The sequence below is a fragment of the Camelus ferus genome, chromosome 22, assembly GCF_009834535.1.
Source record: "Camelus ferus isolate YT-003-E chromosome 22, BCGSAC_Cfer_1.0, whole genome shotgun sequence".
Taxonomy (NCBI): domain Eukaryota; kingdom Metazoa; phylum Chordata; class Mammalia; order Artiodactyla; family Camelidae; genus Camelus; species Camelus ferus.
Genome location: NC_045717.1, coordinates 15,599,320 through 15,623,875, shown reverse-complemented (window position 1 = coordinate 15,623,875; position 24,556 = coordinate 15,599,320). Strand labels below are relative to the sequence as shown.

Below are 24,556 nucleotides of genomic sequence, written 5' to 3'. Positions count from 1 at the left end.
CCTTAAATAATCTGGGTCAGTGCCCTCAGGTACCCCCCAACACTTGCACACACTTGCCCTGTGCCCCTGACATCCCCCTCTCACTTGCACGCCCCTAGTCTGTGCTCCCATTCTTCCACAAGCGTCTATTTGTGACCCCTCCCCTCACCCTTTGCAACGCCCCTTCCCCCTCCCGGCTTCCAGCGTTTCACCCAAGCCTTGCTGTTTCAGGATCACTGCACCCTCCACCCTCTTCCAATTAGAGCACACCCAGATGTTATGTTTTCATTTATGAAGGTCTATAAGATGATTTCTTAGCTAAGAATAATCCCATCGGCCAGACAAAACCGGAATTATCTCCATTTTACCAGCGACAAACCTAAAGCGACTTGAATTGGGGAGACTTTGCCCACCCCTTCCTGAGCATTGCCGACCGTTCTTTGCGAACCTCCCCCATTTTTGCCCATCTGTTATGTTTATCTCTGAGGGGTTGGCAGGGGAAGGGACCCCCACCCTCCCTGCAGCTGTTCCTCGGGAGTCATGACTTTGACTGGGTCCGGAAAGACTGAGCTGGAAGGGGCGGCCCCTGGTCGCTCTCTGAGCACATGTCTCAGAGCCCTGGGTCTGGTGGGGGCGGGGGCGCTGTTGGATCTGGGTTTCAACACCTAATATGCTGCGGCCCAGCTGGTCGGGTTGCCTGGGGGAAGTTGACTGGCTTCAGGCCTCTGGCTTCAACTCTTGCCAGTGGGCGGGGGTCCCTGGCTGAACCGAGAGAGCTCCTTGGGCCCTTGAAGCCAATAAACCACCGAGAGAATAAGGAAACACTCTTCAGAGTGAGAAAGCTAATGCTTCAGCCACTTAGAGATAAACTGCAAAACTGGAGTTTGGCATAATGCTGGGGATAAAGATTTTTCTGGAACTTTTCAAGTTCCCTGGAGTGTAATTTGCAAGTGTGCAGCATGGAAGGAGGCTGGTGGCCTTGTTGTTTTTTTAAAAAAAAGCAATAATATGTTGTTTCCTGTAAGGCTTATATAGTACTTCTTGCCCCCACGCTTGTCTGTCCCTGCAAAGATGGTGCTGGAATCTTCTGGAGGGTCACATCACCGTCAGCTTTTTCTGTGGAAACTGAAGCCATTGGAGTTTTCTGTCCAAATTCAAAAGGAGTCATTTAAAATGTGTGTGTGTGTATATGCATATGTGTAGATGTATATATGTATACACATACACACATTTTATATATACATATGTACATACATGTATGAATATATAAATAAACTTTGACAAGGTTATTGATGTGCATGGTAAAAAATAAATATCAAATAGTACAAGAGAGCATAACAGTAAAAACCAGACAGGTGTCTCTGTAACCTGTCCCCCACTGGAGGCCCCCATTGTTAATAATTTCTCCTGTCTTATAATGTTGCCTTCTAGAGATAGTCTATGGCTCTGTGGGAGGGGTGTATAGCCCCCCTCACCACCCCTTTTAAACCACTGGTAAATTTATCAGATTTTATCAGAAGGGTGGGTGATTTTATAACCAGTCCCTTACTGATGGCTGTTTAAGTTGTCGCTCATATTTTGCTTTCACAAACTAAGTTGCAATAAATAGATAGAAACTTGCATGAGCAAGTATGTAGTGAGCGTGTGCGGGGCTTCCAACAGTGCACAGACACTTCAAAAACCTCTCTGTCTTCATGGAGTTTAACATCCAACTGCAGCAACTTCCTAGGAGTAGGCCAGGCCAGAGGGCATGTCCATGTAAAAGGCTACTGTTCCTCCAATGGAGGCTGTCATCAGTATTCTCTCAGTTGGGAAGTTGGAATGCTTGTTTCCTCCCCCAGAGGGCAGGACGGTTATTATCAAGTGTTCTGGTCTCTCCAACCTTCCTATCCATCTCTTGGGTGTTCTGGCCCGTGTGGTGGTGATTAAACATTACATTTCTGTTTCTCTTCCACAGTCTAAAGTTCAGTCCAAGAAATATTTGAGTCCCTCCTCTGGAAAGCTCTGAAGGAAACCTTGGGGTGGGGGGTGGAGGAGGCGGTCCTTTTAAGTGAAAGAGATATCTGCATTGCCTGGAGTCCCAGGAAGGGATATCTGAGATATTGGCTGTTGATTTTTTTTTCTTTTCACTTGGATCCAGCAAAAGAATGAGGGTGTCATGAGACTGAGACAAGTCAGATGTTAAATCTATTTGGGAAGCTATCTGAAGATTTTCTTGAGTTGTCAGCGATTTCCCACTGTTGGTCCAGGTCGGGGGCGTCACCAGACTGAGGTCGAGCCTTTTCCCGTGTGTCTTCCCATTTTTCTTCTTCCCTTCTATTTTGGTAATTTGACATTAGAGGACTATTGAGATGATCAGAGCTGTTACTTTGTTTGGGTTTTGCAAGCCAGCTCTTTTAAAAAAATGCATTGTATTTTTTCATCTTAAGTATGAAATACTTCATGAAAGTATGTAATGTGCACATGAAAAGAGAGTAGAAAGAATAATGAAGCCGACACCCAGTGTAAGAAGTAGAATGTTGCCCCCACGGCCTCTCCCGGTCACTGTGCTATTTTTAAAATATGCTTGTCAACATTTGTTTTCTTCACTGAATACCTTTTGCTGCAGCAAAGTGCTTGGGTTCTAGGGTCTCAACCAAGATCGGGAAAAGCCAAGTTTTCTGTTGAAGCTCTGCCAGCAGGGCAGCCTGTGAGGTCCAGAGAAGAGTGCAGTGGCTTCAGAGCATGAGCAGGTCACTAGCAAAGGGGCAGGACAGCACTGGGTAGTGTGGTCTCAGAGTCCTGCTGTATTAGTGTTCTGGGGCTACCATAACACATTACCACAAACTGGGTGGCTTAAAACAACAAAAGTTTATTCTGTTGCTGCTGTAGAGTTCCGAAGTCCAAAATCAAGGTTTTGGCAGGTGCTGTATAGACTGAATGCTTTTATCTCCCTTAAAATTCACCTGAGACTTAATCCCCAATGTGATGGTACTAAGAGGTGGGGTTTGGGGGCGGGTTATTAGGTTGTAAGGGGGGAGCCCTCATGAATGGGATTAATACCCTTATGAAAGAGACCCAAGGGAACTCCCTTGCGCCTTCTGCTACATGTGGACACAGAGGAGTGGCCATCTGTGAACCAGGAAGAGCATTCTGAACAGATACTAGATATGCTGCCATCTCGATCTTAGACTTCTCAGCCCCCAGAACTATGAGAAATATATTTCTGTTGTTTGTAAGCCACCCAGCCTGTGGTATCTTTTTTTAAAAATTAATTAATTAATTAATTAATTAATTAATTTCTTTTTTTGGTGGGAGGTCATTAGGTCTATTTATTATTAATTTTTTTTAATGGAGGTACTGGGGATTGAACCCAGGACCTCGTGCATGCTAAGCATGCACTCTTACCACTTGAGCTATACCCTCCCCACCCCCGGCCTGTGGTATCTTGTCACAGCAGCCAGAGCTGACTAGGACAACAGGGTTGGTTCCTACTGGGGCTCTTTCCATGCCTCTGGTGGCTGCTAGCAGTCCATGAGTTCCTTGGCTTGTGGCCACATCACCCAAATCTCTGCTTTCATCTTCACACAGCCTTCTTCCATGTGTGTCCTCTTATAAGGACACTCATCATTGGATTTAAGGTCCACTCTTAATCTAAGATGATCTCATCTTGATAGCCTTACCTATACCTGTGAAGATCCTGTTTCCAAATAAGGCCACTTTCTGAGGGTCTGGGTGGAGATGAACTTTTGGAGACCTCTTTTAATCCCTACAGCTGTGAGGCCAGCATTCCTGTCAGGGCTTATCCAGCTGTCACTGCTGTTTCAGACAAGATGAGGCTGGCAGGGTTGTAGCACACTTCCCAGCCCCTCTGAAGGCCCACTGTGGGCTCCCTCACTCACCTGCCTCCCTGCTGGAAGATGGGGACATCTGCTCAGAGCTAGCAAGGTCCTAGACGAGTGAATGTTCTATCTTAATTTTGCCCTTTGCCACCCTTTGGCATGTGCTTACCGGACTATGAGCTTGGTCTTAGGTCATACCAGTTTTACAGAAGGCTGACAAGGCTTCAGGGGGCCTTTGCCCAAAGACACATAGGGAGAATGTGGGGGCGCTGCGACAGACCTCAGTTGTCCTGCATCCAGATCCCTGTCCTCCTTCAACTATGTCACCCTTAGCACCATGCTTTCCACCCACTATTAGACACAGACATTTATAAACCATCCTGGAATGCCACCACCAACCTCCAGGAGTGGCACTTGAAACTTTGCAACACAATTGTTCTATAATCCATAAATTTCTGTGTGCCACGGTCAGGGACAGGTGTGGAGGAGGCAGAAACACGGCTCAGAAGGTTAGGGGACACGGATGTGGATCAGATCTTCACCAAGTAGTTGGGGTGCTATAATTGATTGATCCTGAATAGAGGCTAGAGGTGCTCATTCAGGGGGCCAGGAAGACTCCCAAAGACTTGAAAGTCAGCAAGGAGTCAGCTAGGTGGCAAAGTGTTGTGAGCAGAGGGAACAAGTGAGCCTGGATGTTGTGGAACCCAAGTGAAGGCCGAGTGGCTGGGGAGCATGAGAGGGTCCTGAGAGGGAATTGGGTTGAAGGACCTGGTCCATGGTGCTGGTAAGAGAGGCAGGGACGGGCTCACATCAAGGCCAGGTTGCTATGACCAAGCCATGGTTAGTAGAGCCAGGTTCAAAGCCTCTGACCGCTTGTGCCTCCCCAACTGAGATGAGGACCAGAATGGGGAACTACCCCGTGAGTGGCTTTGAGGCTTCCCTGATGAAATGTGCCAGCAGAGCTCCTGACAGATGTCAGAGCCTCTAGGCTGTATACCTTTGCCGTGGCATGAGTTGGAAAAGTGAATATGTATGTTTCAATTAAGTATTAATTAGCCATGCTGACCCAAGACCTGCCCAGTCTACAGTATTTGTCAGCACAGCTAATCTTGCCGTTATCCTGTCTGAGAGTCTGATACCTGGGTCTCACTCTATGGTGGCTCTGATTTGTCTGGGGGCGGGGGAGGGGTGGTGGCATGAGTCTTGCACAAATGTCCCCAGAAATTCTGGGACAGGTGCTCCTGGAAATACCTGGCAGAGTGGCACAGAGCTGGGGGTTTTAGACCCTGCCCCTCCCCTGCTTTGGGCAGATTCCTGCAACCCTGAGAGGGGAGGGGATGGGGTAGAGCATGTGACTTGCAGCTTTGCTGGTCACACCTTAGCCAGTGGCTGATCTAACCTCTGTTAGTGATGGGATGCATAAGAGCCAGGCTTTGAAGAACCAGCAGGTTTGGGGCCTGTGAGCAGCCCCTCTAGTCTGGAGTACATTGGTCAGAGCCGTGTGTTGACCAGCCGGAATGTCAGAGTTGGAAATGCACTGCTGGCTGTAATGGGCAGTGGTGGCCACATGGCAGAGTGCTTGGTAGAGCTCAGGCATCTGGCGGAAAGACCGTCATTTGATGGGCAGTGGGATGCCGCTATCCAGATTTTGTTTAGCACTTTGGGGAGATGAACCTGGAGGAGGCAGAACTGGGGGCTGGACCCCATTGGCCAGTGCTCAGCCTTAGAGGCCCCAGCATGGGGGCATGTGGGCTACATGGTGAGATGTGGGAGCTGGGGAGGCCTGCTCCGTAGGGCCAGGTTTTGGCTTCACCTGACTCATTAGGGAGAATGATACTTACCAACACCAGTGACCCACTTGAGCAGCACCAGCCTCAGAAGATAGTGACAGATGAGGAAACTGAGGCCCAGGGAGGTTTAGTAACACATCCAGGGTCACATGCTGGGCTCCACCTTGCCACAACACCAGCTTGGCATGGCAAGGAGCCTCAGCTTGCTCCAGCTTGGGGAACGAAGCAGACTGATAGAAGAGGCACTTTCCAGCTGTTGGGTGCATGATGCCTAAAGGATAGAAGGACAGACAGCAAAAGCACCTGTCTTCAGGTGTATGCCTCTGGCTCTTTGCTAGGCATGGACACTAAGCTTGACCCTGGCCCTTGCCTTCCAGGGGTCCCAGGTTAGCAGGGAAGGTGGGTGGAAAGCAGCCCCTCACAACACAACAGAGAACTACAGAGTGCTCAATACAAGGCAGAGCACCTAAAATTGGGGAGGTGAGGCCAGGACATTTAGGATGGGCTTTGAAGGATGCAGAGGAGTTTGCCAGGCACAGGGTAGGGGCAGGGGGAGGGGGAGTACAACAAAAGCAGAGTTAATTCAAATAATTGAGTAAGTGGGAGTGCATGCTGCAAGTGTCAAGAACCAAAGGCTTTGGGGTAAGGATATTACACACATGTACCCCATTAGCAGAGAAGTATGAGTACCTTTGAGTGCCTCAGTTTGTTTTAGATCATTTCATGTGCAGTTGGCCACAGGAATTGGCAGCACTGTCTGCAAGGACCAAGGACGGTGATTACCCATAGAATGTTCTGGATCTTTACAGACGTGGATATTTGACCCATTGCAGCACCAGGTTGCAATGATTGGGACTTGTCTGAAAGGCAGACACAGAAGAAAATGCAGCAGCGAGAGACATGCAGCAGCCAGTTGGGTCGGGGTTAACAGGGAAGACCGTTATGTAAGATGCTTCCCCTTTCTTAGGCAGAAGTTAATGCCCATTAACTGGAAAAGAAAACAGCCTTTATCAACAGGCCGATAGGATGTTAATTGGTTTCCCTTTAATTTACTGAGAGATTACGGGATCTGTTCCATGGCTGCTTATAGACCCCGTCTCCTGAGAAACTGCCCCTTGTTTGTGCAAACATTTACCTTGTCCTCCAGGGTGAAACACACAGCTCTTCGGTGTCCCCAGCACACGCTGGCATGACCAGTGGCCCTGGTCAGGGAGTTGCCTCTGTGTATATTTGTGTGTGTATGTGTGTGTGTGTGTGTGTGTGTGTGTGTGTGTTAGGATGGCTGTGGACACGGAGTGGCTGCACTGGGAGACTCACAGGCTGCGCTACCTGAGATCCTGTGACCCCAGGTTCACATTAACCAGTGCTGGTCAGTAAGTTACAGTACTGCATTGCCCCCCATCCCCACCCTACTTCACTTGATTTTTTGTTTGCCGAGTGGAACAGAAGTAGCCTGTGAAAAGATGAACGTTTGTTATTTGGGGCTGGCCCCTCTGCACCTGGCCCCGGGTTCTCAGCCCACCCCTGGGGAAGACTCTGGCACCCACATCCCAGTCTATGGGTACTCATTAAAGGTACCTCGAGAGCCCACGATGAGACCGGGCCCACTGGGGCCACAGGATGCCATCATCTGTGGTTGGAAACACAGCACAAGGCTGGAGGAATGTCAGGGAAATACACAGTTCTGGGCTCTGGGAGGAGCAAGGGACAGAAACCCATCCCAAACCGGCTGAACTGAAAGAGGGCTTTGTGGGCTCCGGGGTGGAAAAGTCCACGTGCTTCCAGCATCTTCCAGGTTCTTTCGGCACCATTGGGTTCCAGGACACCCCAAGTCTGCACACATCTGCCTCCCCCTTCTGTCCTTGGCTCTGTGTCGACTGCCCTTAGGCCTACCCATTCTCCTCCCTGGAGAAGAAGGACTTCTCTAGCACCAGGGGCTCCCTTGAAAGTCCCAGTCTTTGAATCCAGCACCCTGGACCCAAGATTGTGAGCTCTTATGACCCAAGTAAGGTCACCCAGGTCACCCAAGTCACCCCAGAGTCAAGGAGAGGGTCAGCACCCCCTTCTCCAAGGTGACAAAGAGTGGAGTGGGTGGCTGCCCAAGGTGCTGTCTCCAGAAGGGGGCTGGATGTCCATTGCACGTGTGGCCCACCTTCCAGAAGCCTAAGCATCTCTGGACTTTTAGTCATTGCCCAAGTCATCAGCAAGTGTTCTCTCAGGTGGAGAGGAAGGTGAGTAGTAGCGAGCAGTACATGTTGTCCCCCAGGTGCTGTCAGAGTCCCCAGGGAATTAGGAACATGGTGCTTAGGCTCCAGGTCAGCTGGCCTGGGTGGGTGGGCAGGAAGGTTTGTTTCTGTTTTGTTTTACTGCTTAAAATTTTTTACTGCAATATAACGTACGTCCAGTAAAGTGCATTATATAGCTCAAGGAATTTTTACGTTTGTTCACACACAAAGCCTGATCAAGATACAGAGCAGTTCAAGTCCCCGGCTGGCTTCTCCACACCCCTTTCTTGTCATACCCCTCGAAGGTAACCCCATTCTGATCTTTATCACCACAAATGAGTTGTCTGTGCTTGAATTTCATTTTCAATTGTGATAAGATACATGCAACAAAATATGCCATCTTAACCTGTTCTGGGCGTACAGCTCAGTGGCATTAAGTACTTTCACACTGTTGTGTACCCATCACCAACATCCACCTCCAGAACTTTTCCATTTCCCCAAACCGAAACTCTGCCCCCTTTAAACACTGTAACTCCCCATCCCCTTCCCTCAGTCCCTGGCACCCCTCTACTTTTTGTCTCTACGGATCTGACTGCTCTGGGGACCTCATGTAAGTGGAATCAGACAGCATTTGTCCTTTTGTGACTGGCCCATTTCACTTAGCACAGTGCCCTCAAAGTTCATCCATGTTGTGGCGTGTGTCAGGATGTCCTTCCTCTGTGTAGATGGACCACACTATGTTACCGTGCTTGGATTTTATTTTTGGTACACAGTCTTTTGTGTTGGCTTCTCTCTCTCCACCATTATGTCTCTGAGATCTGTCCCTGTCATTGCAAGTGGCAGCAGCTTGTCCTGTGTTGTCACATGGTCCCCACTGGGTGACTGTACCACCTGTACAAACTCATTCTCCTGTGGATGGCTGTTGGTGTTTTGTCCATGAGGCATGCTCATCGGCTGTGAGAGCAGGGTTCAGAGCTCCCACGTGACCCAGATTCAGCCCCAGGGTCAGTGAGGAGAGGCCCTGGGAGCAGTGTGCAGGGAGGGATTCTGGCTGGGAAGGGGCAGAAGCTGAGGTCCAGAGGTGCGAGGTCCGGCAGCAGTGCCGGGAGCAGGTGGGGGTGGGGAGTTCTGTGCTTTCCCACAGCAGAGCCTTCAGTGGCCCACGCCTGCCTTTATTTCCCTGGTCAGCCTGAGTTCACTCCCCGGGGGACGTGCTGGGAAGCGGGGGCCTCCTCCTTGCTGTCCTGGCATCAGATCCCAGGACAGCCCCCTGCCTTGCCCTCCTCATCTCTCCATCCACACAGAGCTCCACTCAGTGTCCTCCCCGTGGGGGTCATCTGCCCACACTCCCTACCCTCTTGATGGTGCCACCTCCCCAGAGTGTGTACAGAGCAGGCACCCAGTCAACCTGACCTGGGGGGGGGGCGGGTGTAGCTCAGTGGTAGAGTGCATGCTTCTAATGCATGGGGTCCTGGGTTCAATCCCCAGTTTCTCTATTAAAATATATATATAAATAAATAAACCTAATTACCTACCTCACCCCCCCCCCCAAAAAACAGCTAACCTGACTCAGTTAACCTAGTAAGGAGGGTAGGGTCGATGAGGAAAGGGAGGCCCGAAGTGTGACCAGCCTCCTACCACCCTGGGATCCTGATGGATCAGAGAATAGCCTCCCAGGGTAGTTGGAGGGCCAGGGCTGTTTTTTCATGTAAGATACCCATCGCTTAAAATTTACCATTTTACCCATTTTAAAGTATACAATTCAGTGGCACATGCAGCCACCACTTCAAAAGGAACGTTTTCGTCACCCTAAAAGGAAGCCTTGTCCTTATTAGTACTCACTCCCATTTCCCCCTCCCCCAGCCTCTGGCAGCCGTCAGTCTGCCCTCTGTTTCAGTGGCTCTGCCTCTTGTGGATGTTTCATGTCCAAGGGACCGCACTACACCTGGCCTTTTGTGTCTGGCTTCTTTCACTTGGCATGAGGTTTTCAAGGTTCATCCATAGTGGAGCACATGTCAGTGCTTCATCACTTTTTCGGGCTGAATAATGGACCACATTTTATCTGTTCATTTATTGATGGACATGTGGGTTGTTTTCACCTTTTGGTGATTGTAGCTAGTGCTGCTCTGAGCATGGTGTGCAAGGATTTGTTTAAATATCTGTTTTCAGTTCACTTGGTACAGGCCTAGGAGTGGAATTGCTGGGTTACAGGGTAATTCTATGTTCAACTAGTTGAGGGGCCTCCAGACTGATGTCTGCAGCCACAGCAGCTCCATCGCACATTCCTAGTATATGAGGGCTCCAGGTTTTTTGGACAAGTTTAGGCAGACTTTGGCAGAATGAAGTCGAGATAACATGATTCTTCGTTTGGGCTCACTCACCCCAGGTGGGTGCTGCCACCAAGCGCAGCTCACAGGTCAGGAAGCCCAGGTCCCCAGGTGCTGGGGCACCTGCCCAAGGGCACTCACCTGGCAGCCAGCCTTGACCCCATGACTCTGCCTTCTGGATTACACAAGGAGATACTTCCCTGACAGGTGACAGCAGGGAGGCCAGGGTGTGGCTTTCCACTGCTGGATCCATGAGGAACCCCGGGGATAACCATTACGACCAGCCTTGGGGGGTGGAGGTGGGCAATGAGGCAGAGCATGGGCGGAGTGGGTAAGGGGAAACATCACCCCCAGACAAGACCTACACTGAGTGGTTTCCAGTGTGAATACACTGGATCTGTTTTTTGTTTTTGTTTTGGGGGGGTGGAGAACAATCGTTTATTAGTTTAAATGAGTCTTTACATCTTAATTGCAGCCAAACATATGTAAAATGTTGAGAGACTGAAAAGGCCAAAAATATAAGACATATTGATGTAGGTTTGAAGTTCCAAGCACAACTAAGTTCTCAGTTTAATGAAATGCCCCAAAGACCAGAGATTTAAAAGGCTGAATGAAAACAGGAAATGATTGTGCTTACAATTTGAGAGAAAACATCACTCCATTAATAAATTTACTAATTATTTCTTTTTTATCAACCTCACCTTCCAAAGTAGGTAATTCTTTTTTTTTTAACATTTTTTTAATTAAGTTATAGTTATTTTACAATGTTGTGTCAAATTCCAGTGTAGAGCACAATTTTTCAGTTATACGTGAACATACGTACATTCATTGTCACATTCTCTTTCGCTGTGAGCCACCACAAGATCCTGTATATATTTCCTTGTGCTACACAGTACAGTCTTGTTTATCTATTCTACATTTTGAAATCCCAGTCTGTCCCTTCCCACCCCTTGACCCCCTGGCAACCACAAGTTTGTATTCTATGTCTATGAGTCTGTTTCTGTTTTGTATTTATGTTTGTCTGTTTGTTTGTTTTAGATTCCACATATGAGTGAGCTCATATAGTATTTTTCTTTCTCCTTCTGGCTTACTTCGCTTAGAATGACATTCTCCAGGAGCATCCATGTTGCTGCAAATGGCGTTATGTTGTTGGTTTTTATGGCTGAGTAGTATTCCATTGTATAAATATAGCACATCTTCTTTATCCAGTCATCTGTCGATGGACATTTAGGCTGTTTCCATGTCTTGGCTATTTTAAATAGTGCTGCTATGAACATTGAGGTGCAGGAGTCATTTTGAAGTAGGGTTCCTTCTGGATATATGCCCAGGAGCAGGATTCCTCGGTCATATGGTAAGTCTATTCCTAGTCTTTTGAGGAATCTCCATACGGTTTTCCTCAGTGGCTGTACCAAACTGCATTCCCACCAGCCCACTAGATCTGTTTTTAATTAAACTTAGGTGCCTTTTCTGTTTTGCCCTCACATCCTTCCTGGTGATGTAATAGGACCACAAGGTGGGACCAGAAGGCTTGATAACCTCTTCTCATTTGAGTAGCTCAGACTAGGGCATGGGCAAGAATCTGCCAGGGGTGCAGCCCTAGGAATAGGGGCCACCTGCCCTACTGGCCTCCTTCCCCTCACATTGGCCCCACCCAAGCCACTTCAGCCCAGAAAACAACCCCACCACTCCAGGGCCTCAGGCAGGCTCCTGAGTCTCCCTCAACCTCCCTGCATCAGACCCCATCATCTTACCTGAGTGACCCCGCGGGCCTCCCAGCCCTGCTCGCTCCCCCTCACTCCACCTTCCCAGTTCGCAATCTTTGCTCTCACTGGCTGACTCATTCTCCCCTGGGGCCTTTTGCACTCCTCACATCTCACTGCCTGGAATGCAGCACTTGCCAACCACTCCAGCCTCAGCTCCAGCACCCTTAGGGAGGCCAGCTTGGCCACCCAGTCTCGAATCTGGGCCCCCACCACTCGGTCCATCTCCCTGTTCGCTTCCTTCATGGCCTTTGACAGTTCAGCTCCCTGAATTGTCTCACTCGTTGCATGAGTGCAGGTGTGGTGCCTGTTCACTGCCAGGCCTCCTCTGTAGGATGCTCTGAGCACCTATCATTATGTGAATGACCGTCCTCCCTGGGGGCAGCGGTTGGGCTGCCGTCAGTACTGGCAGTCCTGGCATTTTCATCATCTCATGTTGACCTGAAATCGGCCTCCTTGTGACTACCCTGAGCTGTCGCACAGGGCCACCGCCCCAGCTTCCTCCTGACAGCCTGTATCGGTTTACCTCGGCTGCTGTAACAAACGTCCACACACCTGGAGGCTAAAAGCCACACAGGTTTGTTACCCTTCAGTTCTGGAGGTCAGAAGTCTAACACAGGTCTGCAGGGATGTGTTCTTAATGGAGATTCCTGAAAATCTGTTTTTCTTCTCTTTTCTGGCTTGTAGAGGCCACCTGCGCGCAGCCACCAGAGTTCCCTTCTACTGCCTTCAAAACCAGCAGTACAGCATCTTCAGATCTCTCTGAAATCTGCCTCCATCACCACATGCCTTCTCTGACCTTCCTGCCTCCCTTTTAAGGACTTGTGATGACATGGGGGCCATCCTGAGACTCCAGGACAGTTTCCCCATCTCAAGATCCTTAACTTGATCACATTTGCAAAGTCCCTTTTGCCACATACAGTAATATCCACGGGTCTCCTCGGCAAAGTGGGGAGATAAACCAGAGATTGTGACACCTCAGTCATTAGCTGGAGTGATTACCACCATAGCAGTCTCCGGCAAGGACGCATGCTTCCCCATCTGTAAAGCAGCCCCCATGCTCGTTGGTTAAAGCTGGCCGGATTAAAGAACACAGGGGCAAAGGGATTCAATAAACAATAGATGCTATCGTGCCATTGTGTCGAGCACCTGCCTTCACCCCATCCTCACCCCAACATGCAGAGGCAGAGGGTGAAGGCCTTGGCCCAGGACCCCGCAGCTGCTGACCCCCAACGCCCTGCTCTGAGAAGGGGCCAAGGTCAGGGTGCACCTGCCAAGAAGGGTGCTGGTCTCCCCTCCAACTAGGCAGCATTAATCCCTCACACAGGGCTCCCATGACTGCTGGCATAGTTCCCCAGCTCCAGCCCAGGATGCAGAGACCCTGGCTCAGAGGCCCCAACAGGACAGGGAGGAGCCAGGTCCCCGGGCCAACCCTCCATAGCCACAGACATCTGAAATGTCTGGGATGTGCCAAAGGTTTCTCTGAAGCTCCTGGTTTTCTCAAAGCTTTAAAAAAATTTTTTTATTTTGAAATAATTTTAGACTTATGGAAAAATGACAAAAATAACTGAGAGTTCCTGATACCCTTCGCCCAGCTGCCCCCATTGTTAGCATCTTACACAATACAGTTATCTGAACCAGAACATTAACACTGATGCAGCAGTAAGAATTCATCTCCAGACTGAATTCTGGTTTCACCAGCTTTCCCTGTAATGTTCTCATTCTGGTCCAGGTGCCTATGTTGTACTTAGACCTTGTGTCTCCTTAGTCACCTCCGATCTGTGATGGTGCCTCGGTCTTTTCTTATTGTCCTTGACCTTCACACACTTGCTGAGAACTGCTCAGTCGCTTGAAGAGTCTGCCTCCTTGTGGTTTGTCAGGTGTTTCCTCATGATCATACTGGGGTTGTACATCTTTGGCAAGAATCCCGCAGAAGTGATGTTGTGTCCTTCCCACTGCATTGTCAGAGGTACAGTCTGTCACTATGTCCCATCACCAGTGGTGCTGACCTTGATCATTTGCTCAAGGTGGGGTCTGTTAGGTTTCTCTGCCCAAAGAAATTACTAAGTGTCTTGTGGACAGATGTTTAGAGACCACCTAAGTACCCCATTTCTCATCGTATTATCACTCCCCCATTTTAGCATCTGTCCGCCTGTGGCTCTTGATGGCAATAGGGAATACTGACATTTGCCTATTGGTGATTTTCTGTGTCCGTCACTCCTCGTACATTTCTTAAGTGAAATTCTACTATAAGAAAGAGCTATCTCTTCTCCCCTATTCATGCAGTTACCTGTGGGAATAAACTAAGGCAACCGAAATGAGAACAACAGAGGCTTGCTAGAGCCAAGGTGTCCGCTGCGTTTGGCTGAGACTCAAAGGCCGGCAGGAGAGAGGGAGACCGTTATGGTGGAGCATAGGCCCAGGTGCGCCTGTTGGAGGCTGTTGGTATAAGAAGCTGGGGGCAGCTGCCAAGAAGCAGTTGCCTTATGTGATTGGTTGTGAAGGGTATATTTTTTTCCTTCTGGTTGTCCTGAGTTGGAAACAGGAACAAAAATTAGGGAAAATTAGGGAAGCTGCAGTCACTGACCAAGTCCCAGCTTTTGGGGCCCATTGCTAGAGGAGTTGTGATTTACTTCCCTGGCTGGGTGCTACAGAGGTGGTGGGTCAGAGTTCCACTGTCACACATAGCCTGGCCATTGTCCCTCTGTATATTCTGTCTCTCTTATCTGAAGGTTTTTGGGGCTTTATTTTGTTTTGTTTTGCATTTTTTAATTGAGGTATGATTGACACGTAACATTACCATCATCCCTCAGTATCTCCAGGGCATTGGTTCCGGATTTACCCCTGGATACCAAAATTCAAGGGTGCTCAAGTCCCTTATTATAAAATGGCGTAGCATTTGCATATAACCTACGCACATTCTCCTGTATACTTTAAATCATCTCTAGGTCACTTATAATACCTAATACAATGTAAATGCTTTATAAATAGTTGCCAGTGTATAGCAAATTCAAGTTTTGCTTTTTGGAACTTTATGGGATTTTTTTGTTTTTTTCCCAATCCTCAGTTAGTTGAATCCATGGATGTGGAACCTGCAGATACAGAGGGCCAACTGTATATTAGTGTCAGGTTTACAATGTAATGGTTTAATATTTGTGTATATTGTGTACTGATCACCACAATAAGTCTAGTTAACATACATCATTGTACACAGTTACAAATTTTTATTTTTTGTGTGCTGAAAATATTTTTAAGGAACAATCCCAGTACCCTCCCTTCCCCTAAAAAACCCTCACATAAATCCTAAGCCCCGTAAAAAAGAAAACAACCCTTACTTAAATCCTGTCCCCCCTACATTATTCTTCATGGACGCCTGTTCTCTCTGCACCACCTGAAACCAAGCCGGTGGCTCACTTTAGAGGTCCCTCAGCTTCTACTCTGGATTGAGGAATGTGCACTTGAACTTAAAAAACAGATTCTCTTTTGGAAGTAAAGCCACAGGGCAGCGGGTTCGGCAGAGTGATGGCCAGGGCGTCATTTGGGGTAAATATTAACAGACATAACCTCTAGCCACAGAGCCGCCACGGGGCATGGGATGTTCAGGAGCTGTGGGAGGAGAGCGAGCGCGGGTCTCCCAGGTGAACGGGCACCCAGAATGTGGGACTGAGAGGTGGGCTCCCAGCCTGAACGCGGAGACCCTCAGTGTGACAGTGTCACCAGCACGAGGAACAAGAATGCGTGTGTCCATCTAGTCCATGAGATCTAGGCAGTTGTGCACCAGACATACAGTGTCACAAGAGGTCAGAGATGCCAACAAAGGAGCTGAGAGAGGGCAGCAGGATGTCCCTACTGCTGGGGGTCCTGGAGGGACACTGAGGGCCAGAGCTCTGAGCTGTCCTCTGTCTTCTTTAAAAGATTGATTTTTTAGGGGAAAACATTTACAACTGGCCTAATTTAATGTTCCATCCCCTCTCCCTACCCTATGTACTATTTTATATAAATACATCTTTGAACTTGGGAGTGACTTACATTTTGAGAAGGCCGAGTGTGGGTTTTGAAGCAAAACCAAAGATCTGTGTTCCCCGCCCAAATGATGCCTACGAGGTACTGTCTGGGTTTCACCTTTTTCCAAAAGTCCTGGCCAGGTGTGCATTTGCTTGTCAAGGAGCAAAACTTGAGCAAGTGGCTGCCCCGATCTTACCCTCACCCTCGTCCCCAGCACCAGGCAGTGACTTGGCTTCTCCCCTTGAGCTCCTGACCCCAGAGAACACACAGCATCCTCTGCTGTGATGAGAGGCCCAAAGGCGACTCCTGGGCCAGGTTCCTCTGAGATTCCCCAGGGACCTCCTCCCCCAGTTCTGCCGGCTGCACCTCCTGTTCTAGGATTCACTTCTCAGTGTTCTGACTTATTCATCTAAAGGATATTATGTAAATAGCAGAGACTGCAGGGGAAGAAGTCAAGAGGGAGGAGGCTCCAGGTTCCCAGCACCAGCTGAGGCCACCTGCCATACCCTGGGCCTCACCCTCAGCCACATAGGCCATTGGTCACTATGTGACCAGTGAGGATCTCCAGATAACACCCGAAGGAGCCCATGTTCTTGGGCACAGACATGGGGGGCCCAACCTGGGGCTGTGTGTAGAGAAGTTCTGACTACGATGTCCCTACTGGTGGAGGCCACTGGTGGCCGAGGAAACCTGGTGACTGTCCTGAGCATGGATGCTGTGTGGAGCAGTGGGAGCCCCAATTCAGGGAGGTGGGGGCCTTTTTTTGGGGGGGTGAATTCAGAATCATGTGACAGTTTCAGGGAAAGGGGCCAGGAGGGAGCATGGAGGGGATGCCTTAGGGCAGTGGGAGGGGTTCTGACCAAGGAAGGGCCACGCGTGGGTTCGGTCCTCTCTCTGTTGTTAATGGATAGGTAAGTGGGGGGCAGGGAAATGCCAACTGCAAGAGAGTCTGTACATCCACAGTTAGGCTCCCGCCTATTCTTGTCTCCTCCCATGTCCAGTAAGTCCCCATCACTGTTGACAGCTCTCTATAAACAACTGGACTGTTTCCAGGTCTTTGCATCTGGACAGCATCCCAGCTGGGTCCAGGTAGGTCCCACTCATTAGTGACAGGCTGGGTGGTGTTCTCCCTTGAGGGCTGCTGTCACGTGTTCTCCCTGTCCCCCACCCCCTCCCCCACCCCCGTGGCTTCCCATCCAGACCTTCATACTTTCACTGGGACCAGCACCTGGCCATGGCCTCACTGGCCCACGAGGCTTCATGCTTACCTGTTGGGGGCACAGCAAGGCATTTGCCAAGTCACCTGCAGAGAGGCGCACCCAGTGGCCGCTCCCTTGCCCACTCGCCTCATCCACCAGTTGCGTTACTGTCCCTACACAGTAACAGATCAGCCCTGTCCTTGTGCACTGTCCCCACATGTGCCAACGCCCCCCACTGACAGTTAAACCCAACTTTCTCCTTATGAGTGCAGTCAAGTACCTGTCATATTTTTAAGTTGTTGCCTTCCTGGTAACTTGGCTGTTTCTTTGCCTTTTTTGTCTTGAATTGTTTTTGTTTTTGTTTTGTTTTTAACTGATTTGAAATAGCTCTTTATTTCCTAGGAAATTAGCCTTTGACCTGAGAGACAAAATCTTGAGCCCTTCCCCCAGGGCAGAAATCCCCTCTTGACCCTGCAATCCTGGAGAGCTGCCTGGAGGCTCCAGGCCCTGGTGGGAACAGCTTGTGGGCTGTGGCTGCCCCTTCTGCTCAGGGTTGAGGGGGCACAGGGCAACCCAGATTCTCCTCAAAGAAGGGCGTTTAGTCTTAGTTTCCTGTTGCCGCTGTGACAGATCACGACAAACTGGCTTAAGACAACAAAACTCTGGAAGTTCTGGCACTCAGAGTCCCCAGTTAAGGTGTGTGGCCATGCCCTCCGGGAAAGCTCTAGAGGAGGATCCTTCCTTGTCTCCTCCAGATTTTCTGCTCCAGGCGTTCCTTGGCTTGTGTTATCACTCCAACCTCTGTCTCTGTCTTCACAAGGCCTTCCCATTTGTGTCTCTTTTTTTGTCTCTTATCAGATTACTTGTCATTGATTTTAGAGCCCATTTTAGGTAGGAAACAGTCATTGGGTAATTTTAAAGCATGGAAACGGAGACCTCCAAGCATACTGGTGCCCAGCGGCATCTCAATGACACCAGGCCTTCACCCTTTTTTCCTTCTGGTCCCCTCCCTGCAGTTGGCTGAGCTTTACCTGTGCTTCTTCTGGGAGGTTCCGTGTGGGTTTCCAGGGAGGAATCCTCAAGTATTAGGACCCTTTACTGTAAGCTTGGCTGCAAAGAGCAAGCAGCCACACAGTAGGAAAAAGATTAATTTTCTTAAAGTATTTCTGTGGACAAAATCTCAGATCTAAGATGGCATAAGCCCAGAAGGCATTGGGCTCCAGGCAGGTGGGGCCCCTCCACACCCCACAGCCCTGCCTCCTACTGTGACCTTGCTGGCTACTTAACCTGTCTGAGCCAATTTAGACGGTTGGTACTAGGTGAAAAAAACAGACGACACAGAGGCCTGTGTGTGAGAATCAAAGAGCCAATGAGAAAAGCTTTTGTAAACAATTAAGCTATCAGCGTGATCAGCACAGGGGACTGGCATCAGGATGCAGGCTTGGATGTCTTTCTCCTGCAGGGAGACAGAAGCCAGGTTAGGAGGAGTGTGCCACTGGTTGGCGCGTTGCTGGCATCACGGGATTTGAGGATGAGTCACAGGCCCCAGGCCGGTGGGGGAGGCCACCTTTTTACTTTGCTCCCTCTTGCTCCCCAGGACCGAGTCCCCACCGTCCTGAGCAGGCCTGGAATGGGTAATGGTGTGAAGGAAGGCGTGGTGCGTTTGCGTGAGGATGCTGAGTCCGTCCTGCCCTCATCTGTCTCTTCAAAGGCAAGTACCCCAGCCTCCCCATGGGCGTTCTCACCACGTCCCTCTTCTGTGCTCGCACCATATTACAGATCCCCCTACACACACTGAGGGCGAGGCTGTGGGGGATGACACAGGCTGCTTTTGATTCCATTTTTATAGCCCCATTTGTGCTGTGGATCCGGGTGGCCCACCACCTGGCCAAAAAGCCAAAACCTCACCCACATTTGGCTGGGATGTCAAAGGTATCCTTGTGCCCCTTTTCTGTCTCAGGTTTGCCAACACAAAAGAATTAGCCAGAGGTGGAGTGGGCCTCGGGGGAGGGGGCTGCGGTGAGGAGTTTGCTCTTAGCTCTGAGGTTCATCTGCGATTATGCCCTTCAGTTGAAGAAGAAAAGGTTTATTCCCTCATAAAGAAATTGGATCAGCCCTGTCCTTGTGCACCAGAGAAGCTGTTAGACGTTCTCCCAGCTGAACCTCGAACACAGGCTGACCTAGCCCCACAGAGAAACCCACTTTCACTGCCAGGCTGGCTCAGGTGCCTGCATGCAGTGTTCAAAGTCCGTGGGCTCAAAGGCCAAAGCAGCATCATCCCCGAATTCCACGTCACCCTGTGGAGTGCCAGGTGGGCAGAACTGATTCTCAGGGCCAGTGTCTGGGTCCACCATCACCACACTGGGCGGTGGGGGGCGAGCTCCAGAATGGTCACCTCCATCCCTCACAGTTTAGTGAACTTCCCAGCAGAGTATAAGGGAGACGTAGCCTTCCCTCCATCGGCCGCTGGATGTGGATCTCACCAAGCAGATGTGCCCAGCAAGGGCCCCCATGCTGGGCATGTGCTGGGACGCACACAGCACTGGTTTTCCCCCGTGCTGGCTGGCATGACCCACATCAATCTTGGTCTACTTGGCCAGCCCAGTGCAGGGAGCTCACTGTGCCAAGTCCCATTTCTTTGGTTAAGGAGCCGGGCATCTTCTTGTGGTGTTCACATGGATCTGGTTTGTGGATCATCCGTTTCCTCTCCATCGGACTGCCTGCCTCATTCTTCACCTGCAGGATCTCTTCATATGATGGATATAGAGACACTGACTGTTTGGTGATGCCGATGCCAAGCTCGTTAAAGAATAAGCGGGGCTGTGGTCGTTTACAAATCCCTGGAAGGGCATCCAGAGGCGGCAGTGGTGGCCTCCTCCACTGAGCGTGTGTTGTGGGCTTACAGTGGGTCCCCGGAGCTCCACATCCAGAGTTTGGGTTTAAGGACATGTGTGTTCCCGATGTGCAGAGCTGGCCTGTGATTGTAAGAACCCAGACTGCACAGGAAGTAACCTGGTGAAGGAGATGGAAGGGACACATTGGCCCTCCTTCTAGTGCCCACGGGGTGCACAGAGGGAATCCGTCTGCTCACAGTGGCTCGAGGTGAGCAGTCACCACACTGATTCACAGACAGGAGATTAAGGCAGAGGGCCGGTTGGGCCTCGGAGCTGGTGCCAGGAACACCACCGAGCCTTCTGGCATCTGATGTCCACACCCCTCAAAGCCAAAGGGACCAGACACCCAGAACCTTCCTGTGTGACCCAGAAAAGGCAGGGGTCCCCAATAACAGGCCTGTGTGAAGCAAGAAGATGGACCCCCATGGTGAAGCTCAACCTCAGAAGCTGTGGGAAGTTGTTTGTTGTTTATAGGGACAGGTGGGCTGGGCTGGTGGAGGGGACACCGGGGGCATTAAGGGAAAAGGGCCAGGTTGTGGGGCACATGGCCACTGCGAGCATCTGGGACACTTGGGATAAAATCTGGGACCTGGGCCAGGAGACAGCACCTCACTGTATCAAAGACGAGGAACAGGAGACCAGAGGGGCCATCCCGTCACTGTGGTTAGTCAGGACAGAGCCCAGACTCAGGCCAGGATTGTGGACAGACCCAGCCCTTCCCCCTGAGCCTCCTGCTGAGCTGAGCAAACGTGGAGGCCCAGTCTGGACGCCGGCGTTGCCAGCTGTACCCACCCAAACCTCCTCATCCCTCCCCGCTCTCAGCCGCCCTGGTCCCAGCCTCTGCTGCCTCCATCCTGGGCTTTGCTGGAGCTGCCTTTTCTCTGGTTACAGTTAAAACAGCCTGTTCCCCTTCACACTTCTCCATTTCTCTTTAGGCAAAGACCAGCCTCCTTGCCCGGCCCCCCATGCTCTGTGGGGTCCAGCCCCAACCAGATTTCATCTCTTTTCCCTGTCAGCCACCCTGCCCACTTTGTGGTCCCCCAGGGCCCCCTACCCCTTCTCACCACTGCCTCTGAGTGTTCCATTCCTCCCCGTCTCTCACACACACACCGCAGTTAGCTGCACCTCATCCTTCAACCTCAGCCCCTTACCCACTACCCTGCATTCTCCCGGAACCCTGAGCCCCCTCCTCATAGCCCCTCCGAGACCGGTGACTGCACGCATTTGTCTGAAGAATTAGTTCATGTCTGGCTTCCCCTGTGGACTGGCAGCCTGGTGGCGGGGGGAGGGGGGCTCGTACATACCCCTGCCCCTCACTGTGTGTCCCCAGGCCCTGAGGGCACCTGGTCCTCATGGACTTCGCAGATTCCTGGGATCACTGAGCTCTCTGCTCCTCACCACCCCTGCTCGCTGCCGAGTGAGGACAGGTGGGGACAGGTTCTGTGGCTGAGTCAGCAGTGGAATGGAGACACCAACTGGATGAGCCAGTGGCTTCCTGTGCAACGACTCAGGGCTCCATGGGCCTCAAAGGAAGAAGGGCTGTTTGAGCCAGGGCTCAAGGAGCCTCAGGAAGACCTGGGAAGGCACTGGCTCTGAGGCTGGCCGCAGATTCACACAGTGCCAGTCAGCCACGTCACTGTCACCATCACCCTCGCCTTGGTTGGATGAAGAGCCACAGACATCCACCCTAGAAGTCTTGATAGAAAACTGTGGAAAGAGGACACGCTGAACAGAGTCAGGATCTGCTTGCCTGATACCCCCTGCCCAACCCCCTGACCACAAGGATCCTTTGCCCTGAAACGCTGCAGCGTGAGAGTCCCTCACAGACAGGCAGTGGGTGGAATCAAAGCTTCCAAGTGGGACAGGCCAGGGGTGACTCTTGCGTTTGTAGTCGGTCCCATTTTAGGCTGTCTCTGAGGACTTGGAACCTCACAGAGCAGCCCAGCCAGTGCATTACCTCTTGTGTGGATGGTCCCTGTGGCTCAGGAGGCTTTCCCTGTGGCACACCAGGCTCCGTGGCCACTGGACCCACCACAGCTCACCCTGTGCCCCAGCATGCCCAGGGCCCAGCAGAGCTGTGTCACTCCAGCCACAATGTATCTGGCAACCCTGGACCAGGGGGAGAAGGAAAATGTTCCTCCTGGAAATTGTCCTCAGCAGAGCAGACACCTCTGCTCCCTCTCCAACAACAGACCGCATGTCCGTGTGTTTTCTTGCAGAGTGATCACAGGCAAGTTCTCCGCTCCCTCTTGTCCGGGGCCCTGGCTGGAGCTCTTGCCAAAACAGCAGTAGCTCCTCTGGACCGAACCAAAATCATTTTCCAAGGTAAATGCTGCCTGTCATCTATGCCATGCAATAGAGAAGCTACCAGGCAGTCACCCTCCTCCATGGGCCCCCAAACTGCACTGCAAATTGGTTTTTAAGATGCCTCTTTAGAATCCACTTAGATAAATCTGAAATATGTGTGGTTTACTGTACAGGAATTATACCACAATAAAGGTGTTTTTTAAAAAACAAAAATCAACTTAGAAAGTCTATTAATGTTTAGGACTGGAGTCACAATGTACCACAAATCAGGCAGCTTAGAGCAATAGGAATTTATTCTCTCACTTTCTGGAGGCCAGAATTCCAAATTCAAGGTGTCTCTAGGGTTGATTCCTTCTGGGGCCCTGAGAAAGTATCCTTCCTCACCTCTTCCAGCTTCTGGTGGCTCCAGGCATCCTTGGCTTATGGCCGCATCCCTCCAACCTCTGCCTTACCCTCTGTGTCTGGACCCTCTCCTCTTCTTATAAGCACACTGTCATTAGATTAGGGCCCACCCTACTCTAGTATGACCTCAGTTTAATTTAATTACATCTGCAAAGACCCTGTTTCCACTTAAGGTCACGTTCATGGGTGCTGGGGATGAGGACATGGACGTATCTTTTGGGGGGTCAGAGTTCACGAAACCATCTCCCTCCTTCCTTAGGGTTAAGCAAGCACAGGGTCCCCTGAAGATGAGGCCTTTTTGTCCCACAGATGGTGACCAGTGCCTGCACAGCGTCAGGCAGAAGGACAGTCACAACCTGGGACCCTTGCCCCCTCAGCTGTTTGGGAGGAGAGAACTGCAGGCTCGAGCCAGTCCCTCCCCACTTCCTCAAGCTGGTCCCCTAGCCTCTCTGGGCCTGTTTCCTCACCGTAAAACAGAAACATTGCTGTCCCCACAGAGGAGTAAGCTGCCATGGGAAAGGGCCGGCGTGCAGCTGAGCACGCACGCCCTCCATCGGCTGTTTTGTTACTGGAACAACCGCTCAGTGTAGCACCCCTCAGGGAGCTGTGTTTAACTTCGAAGACAGGAGGTGTGCACATGTCCACGCAGATGGGAGTACAGGGGTGTCCTGGGAATATGGCAGACACTGGGGAAGTGAGATGGGGGCATTGCAAGACAGAGACCCCTCATGGCTTGTGTTTCTGGGTCCTTGTGGCCATTGTGGCTCCAGCCCCTGGTGACAGAGCTCACCATGGAGTGGGGGCCGTAAGCCAGGCAGCCATAGAGGGTAGGATATGGGGATTAGGGCAACCTGTCCCAAGCCTTGGAGAAGACGGGGCAGACCCCAGATGTTCTGAGGGAGCCAGAGGCCCTCGGCTGACCCCAGGCGTGGTTAATGGCTGGGACACCTCCCCCAGAGGGGTTTGGTAGAATTGGAGTCCAGTCAGGTTGGGGGCTGCTGGATGTCCACCCCCAAGAGATGCATCCTTGCAGCTCCTGCAGAGAACCTCACTATCCTGGAGGGTCAGGTGGCAGCTGGACTCCCCTTCCTGGGGAGAAGTTGGTGTGCAGAGGGGCCTGGCCGTGAAGAGGGGAGAAGGTTCCTGGGAGGAGGGTGACTTTGCAAGGTTGCCCCCACCTCAGCCCTTGTGGGGGTGGGGGGCATCCCCAGGGGTTGCTCTCACTCCCCATGCTCAGACCAGAACCCTGCGGTGGGGGTCAAGCAGCCTGGGGTGTCCCATCCTTATATCTCACACTCTGTTGTGTTTTTGGTTTTTTTCCAGTGTCCTCAAAAAGATTTTCTGCCAAGGTGAGCCGCTAGGTCATGGACCCCGGCTCTGGGGCCTTCACCTTCCGCCCTGCTGGGCTGGCGCAGGCAGAGAAGGAAAGTGGTGGGGGTTGGGGAAATGCTTTTTAAGGTGCTTTTTCCCATTGGTTCCCCCTAGGCCCGGGCCAGCTCCAGGGCTGCTGCTGGGTGACCAGGCCTCTCCTGCCAGGCACCAGGGCCACGGCCACCTGTCTCACACCCTGAGCTCTGCCTGGACACAGCCCACCCTGGGAATTGACAGGAGACCCACCTATCCTGGGGGCAGTGGCAAGAGGACTTGACAGTCTAAACTCAGTTTTCATATCTGATTTATTTTTAAGCACAGAGCAGGTGTCATCTTCTTAGTAAAGGAAAAGAAAGTAGTTTTAAAAGCTAGACTACCAAACACCAACAACGTCCTCTGGGCAGGGCTGTCAGTCTACTTTGCAAATGTGGTTCCAGGCTCACTTTACCATTCCCAAGGCCAGAGGATTGGCTGGG

The 24,556-nt window shown here is 51.0% G+C and overlaps 1 protein-coding gene across 3 annotated transcripts in view; it reads left to right on the top strand.

Annotated features, from left to right (window-relative positions):
• SLC25A42 (solute carrier family 25 member 42) overlaps positions 1–24,556 on the top strand; it is a 32,652-nt gene that overhangs the window by 770 nt on the left and 7,326 nt on the right. For 2 of the 3 annotated variants that reach the window (XM_032465185.1, XM_032465184.1), the window contains exons 2-4: positions 18,704–18,817; positions 22,220–22,325; positions 24,033–24,058. In XM_032465185.1, coding sequence (XP_032321076.1) covers positions 18,737–18,817; positions 22,220–22,325; positions 24,033–24,058 — 213 coding nt within the window. In that variant the 5' untranslated portion in view covers positions 18,704–18,736. Of the gene's footprint in view, positions 1–18,703; positions 18,818–22,219; positions 22,326–24,032; positions 24,134–24,556 lie in introns of those variants that run through there. The other variant, XM_032465186.1, reaches the window with a different exon arrangement.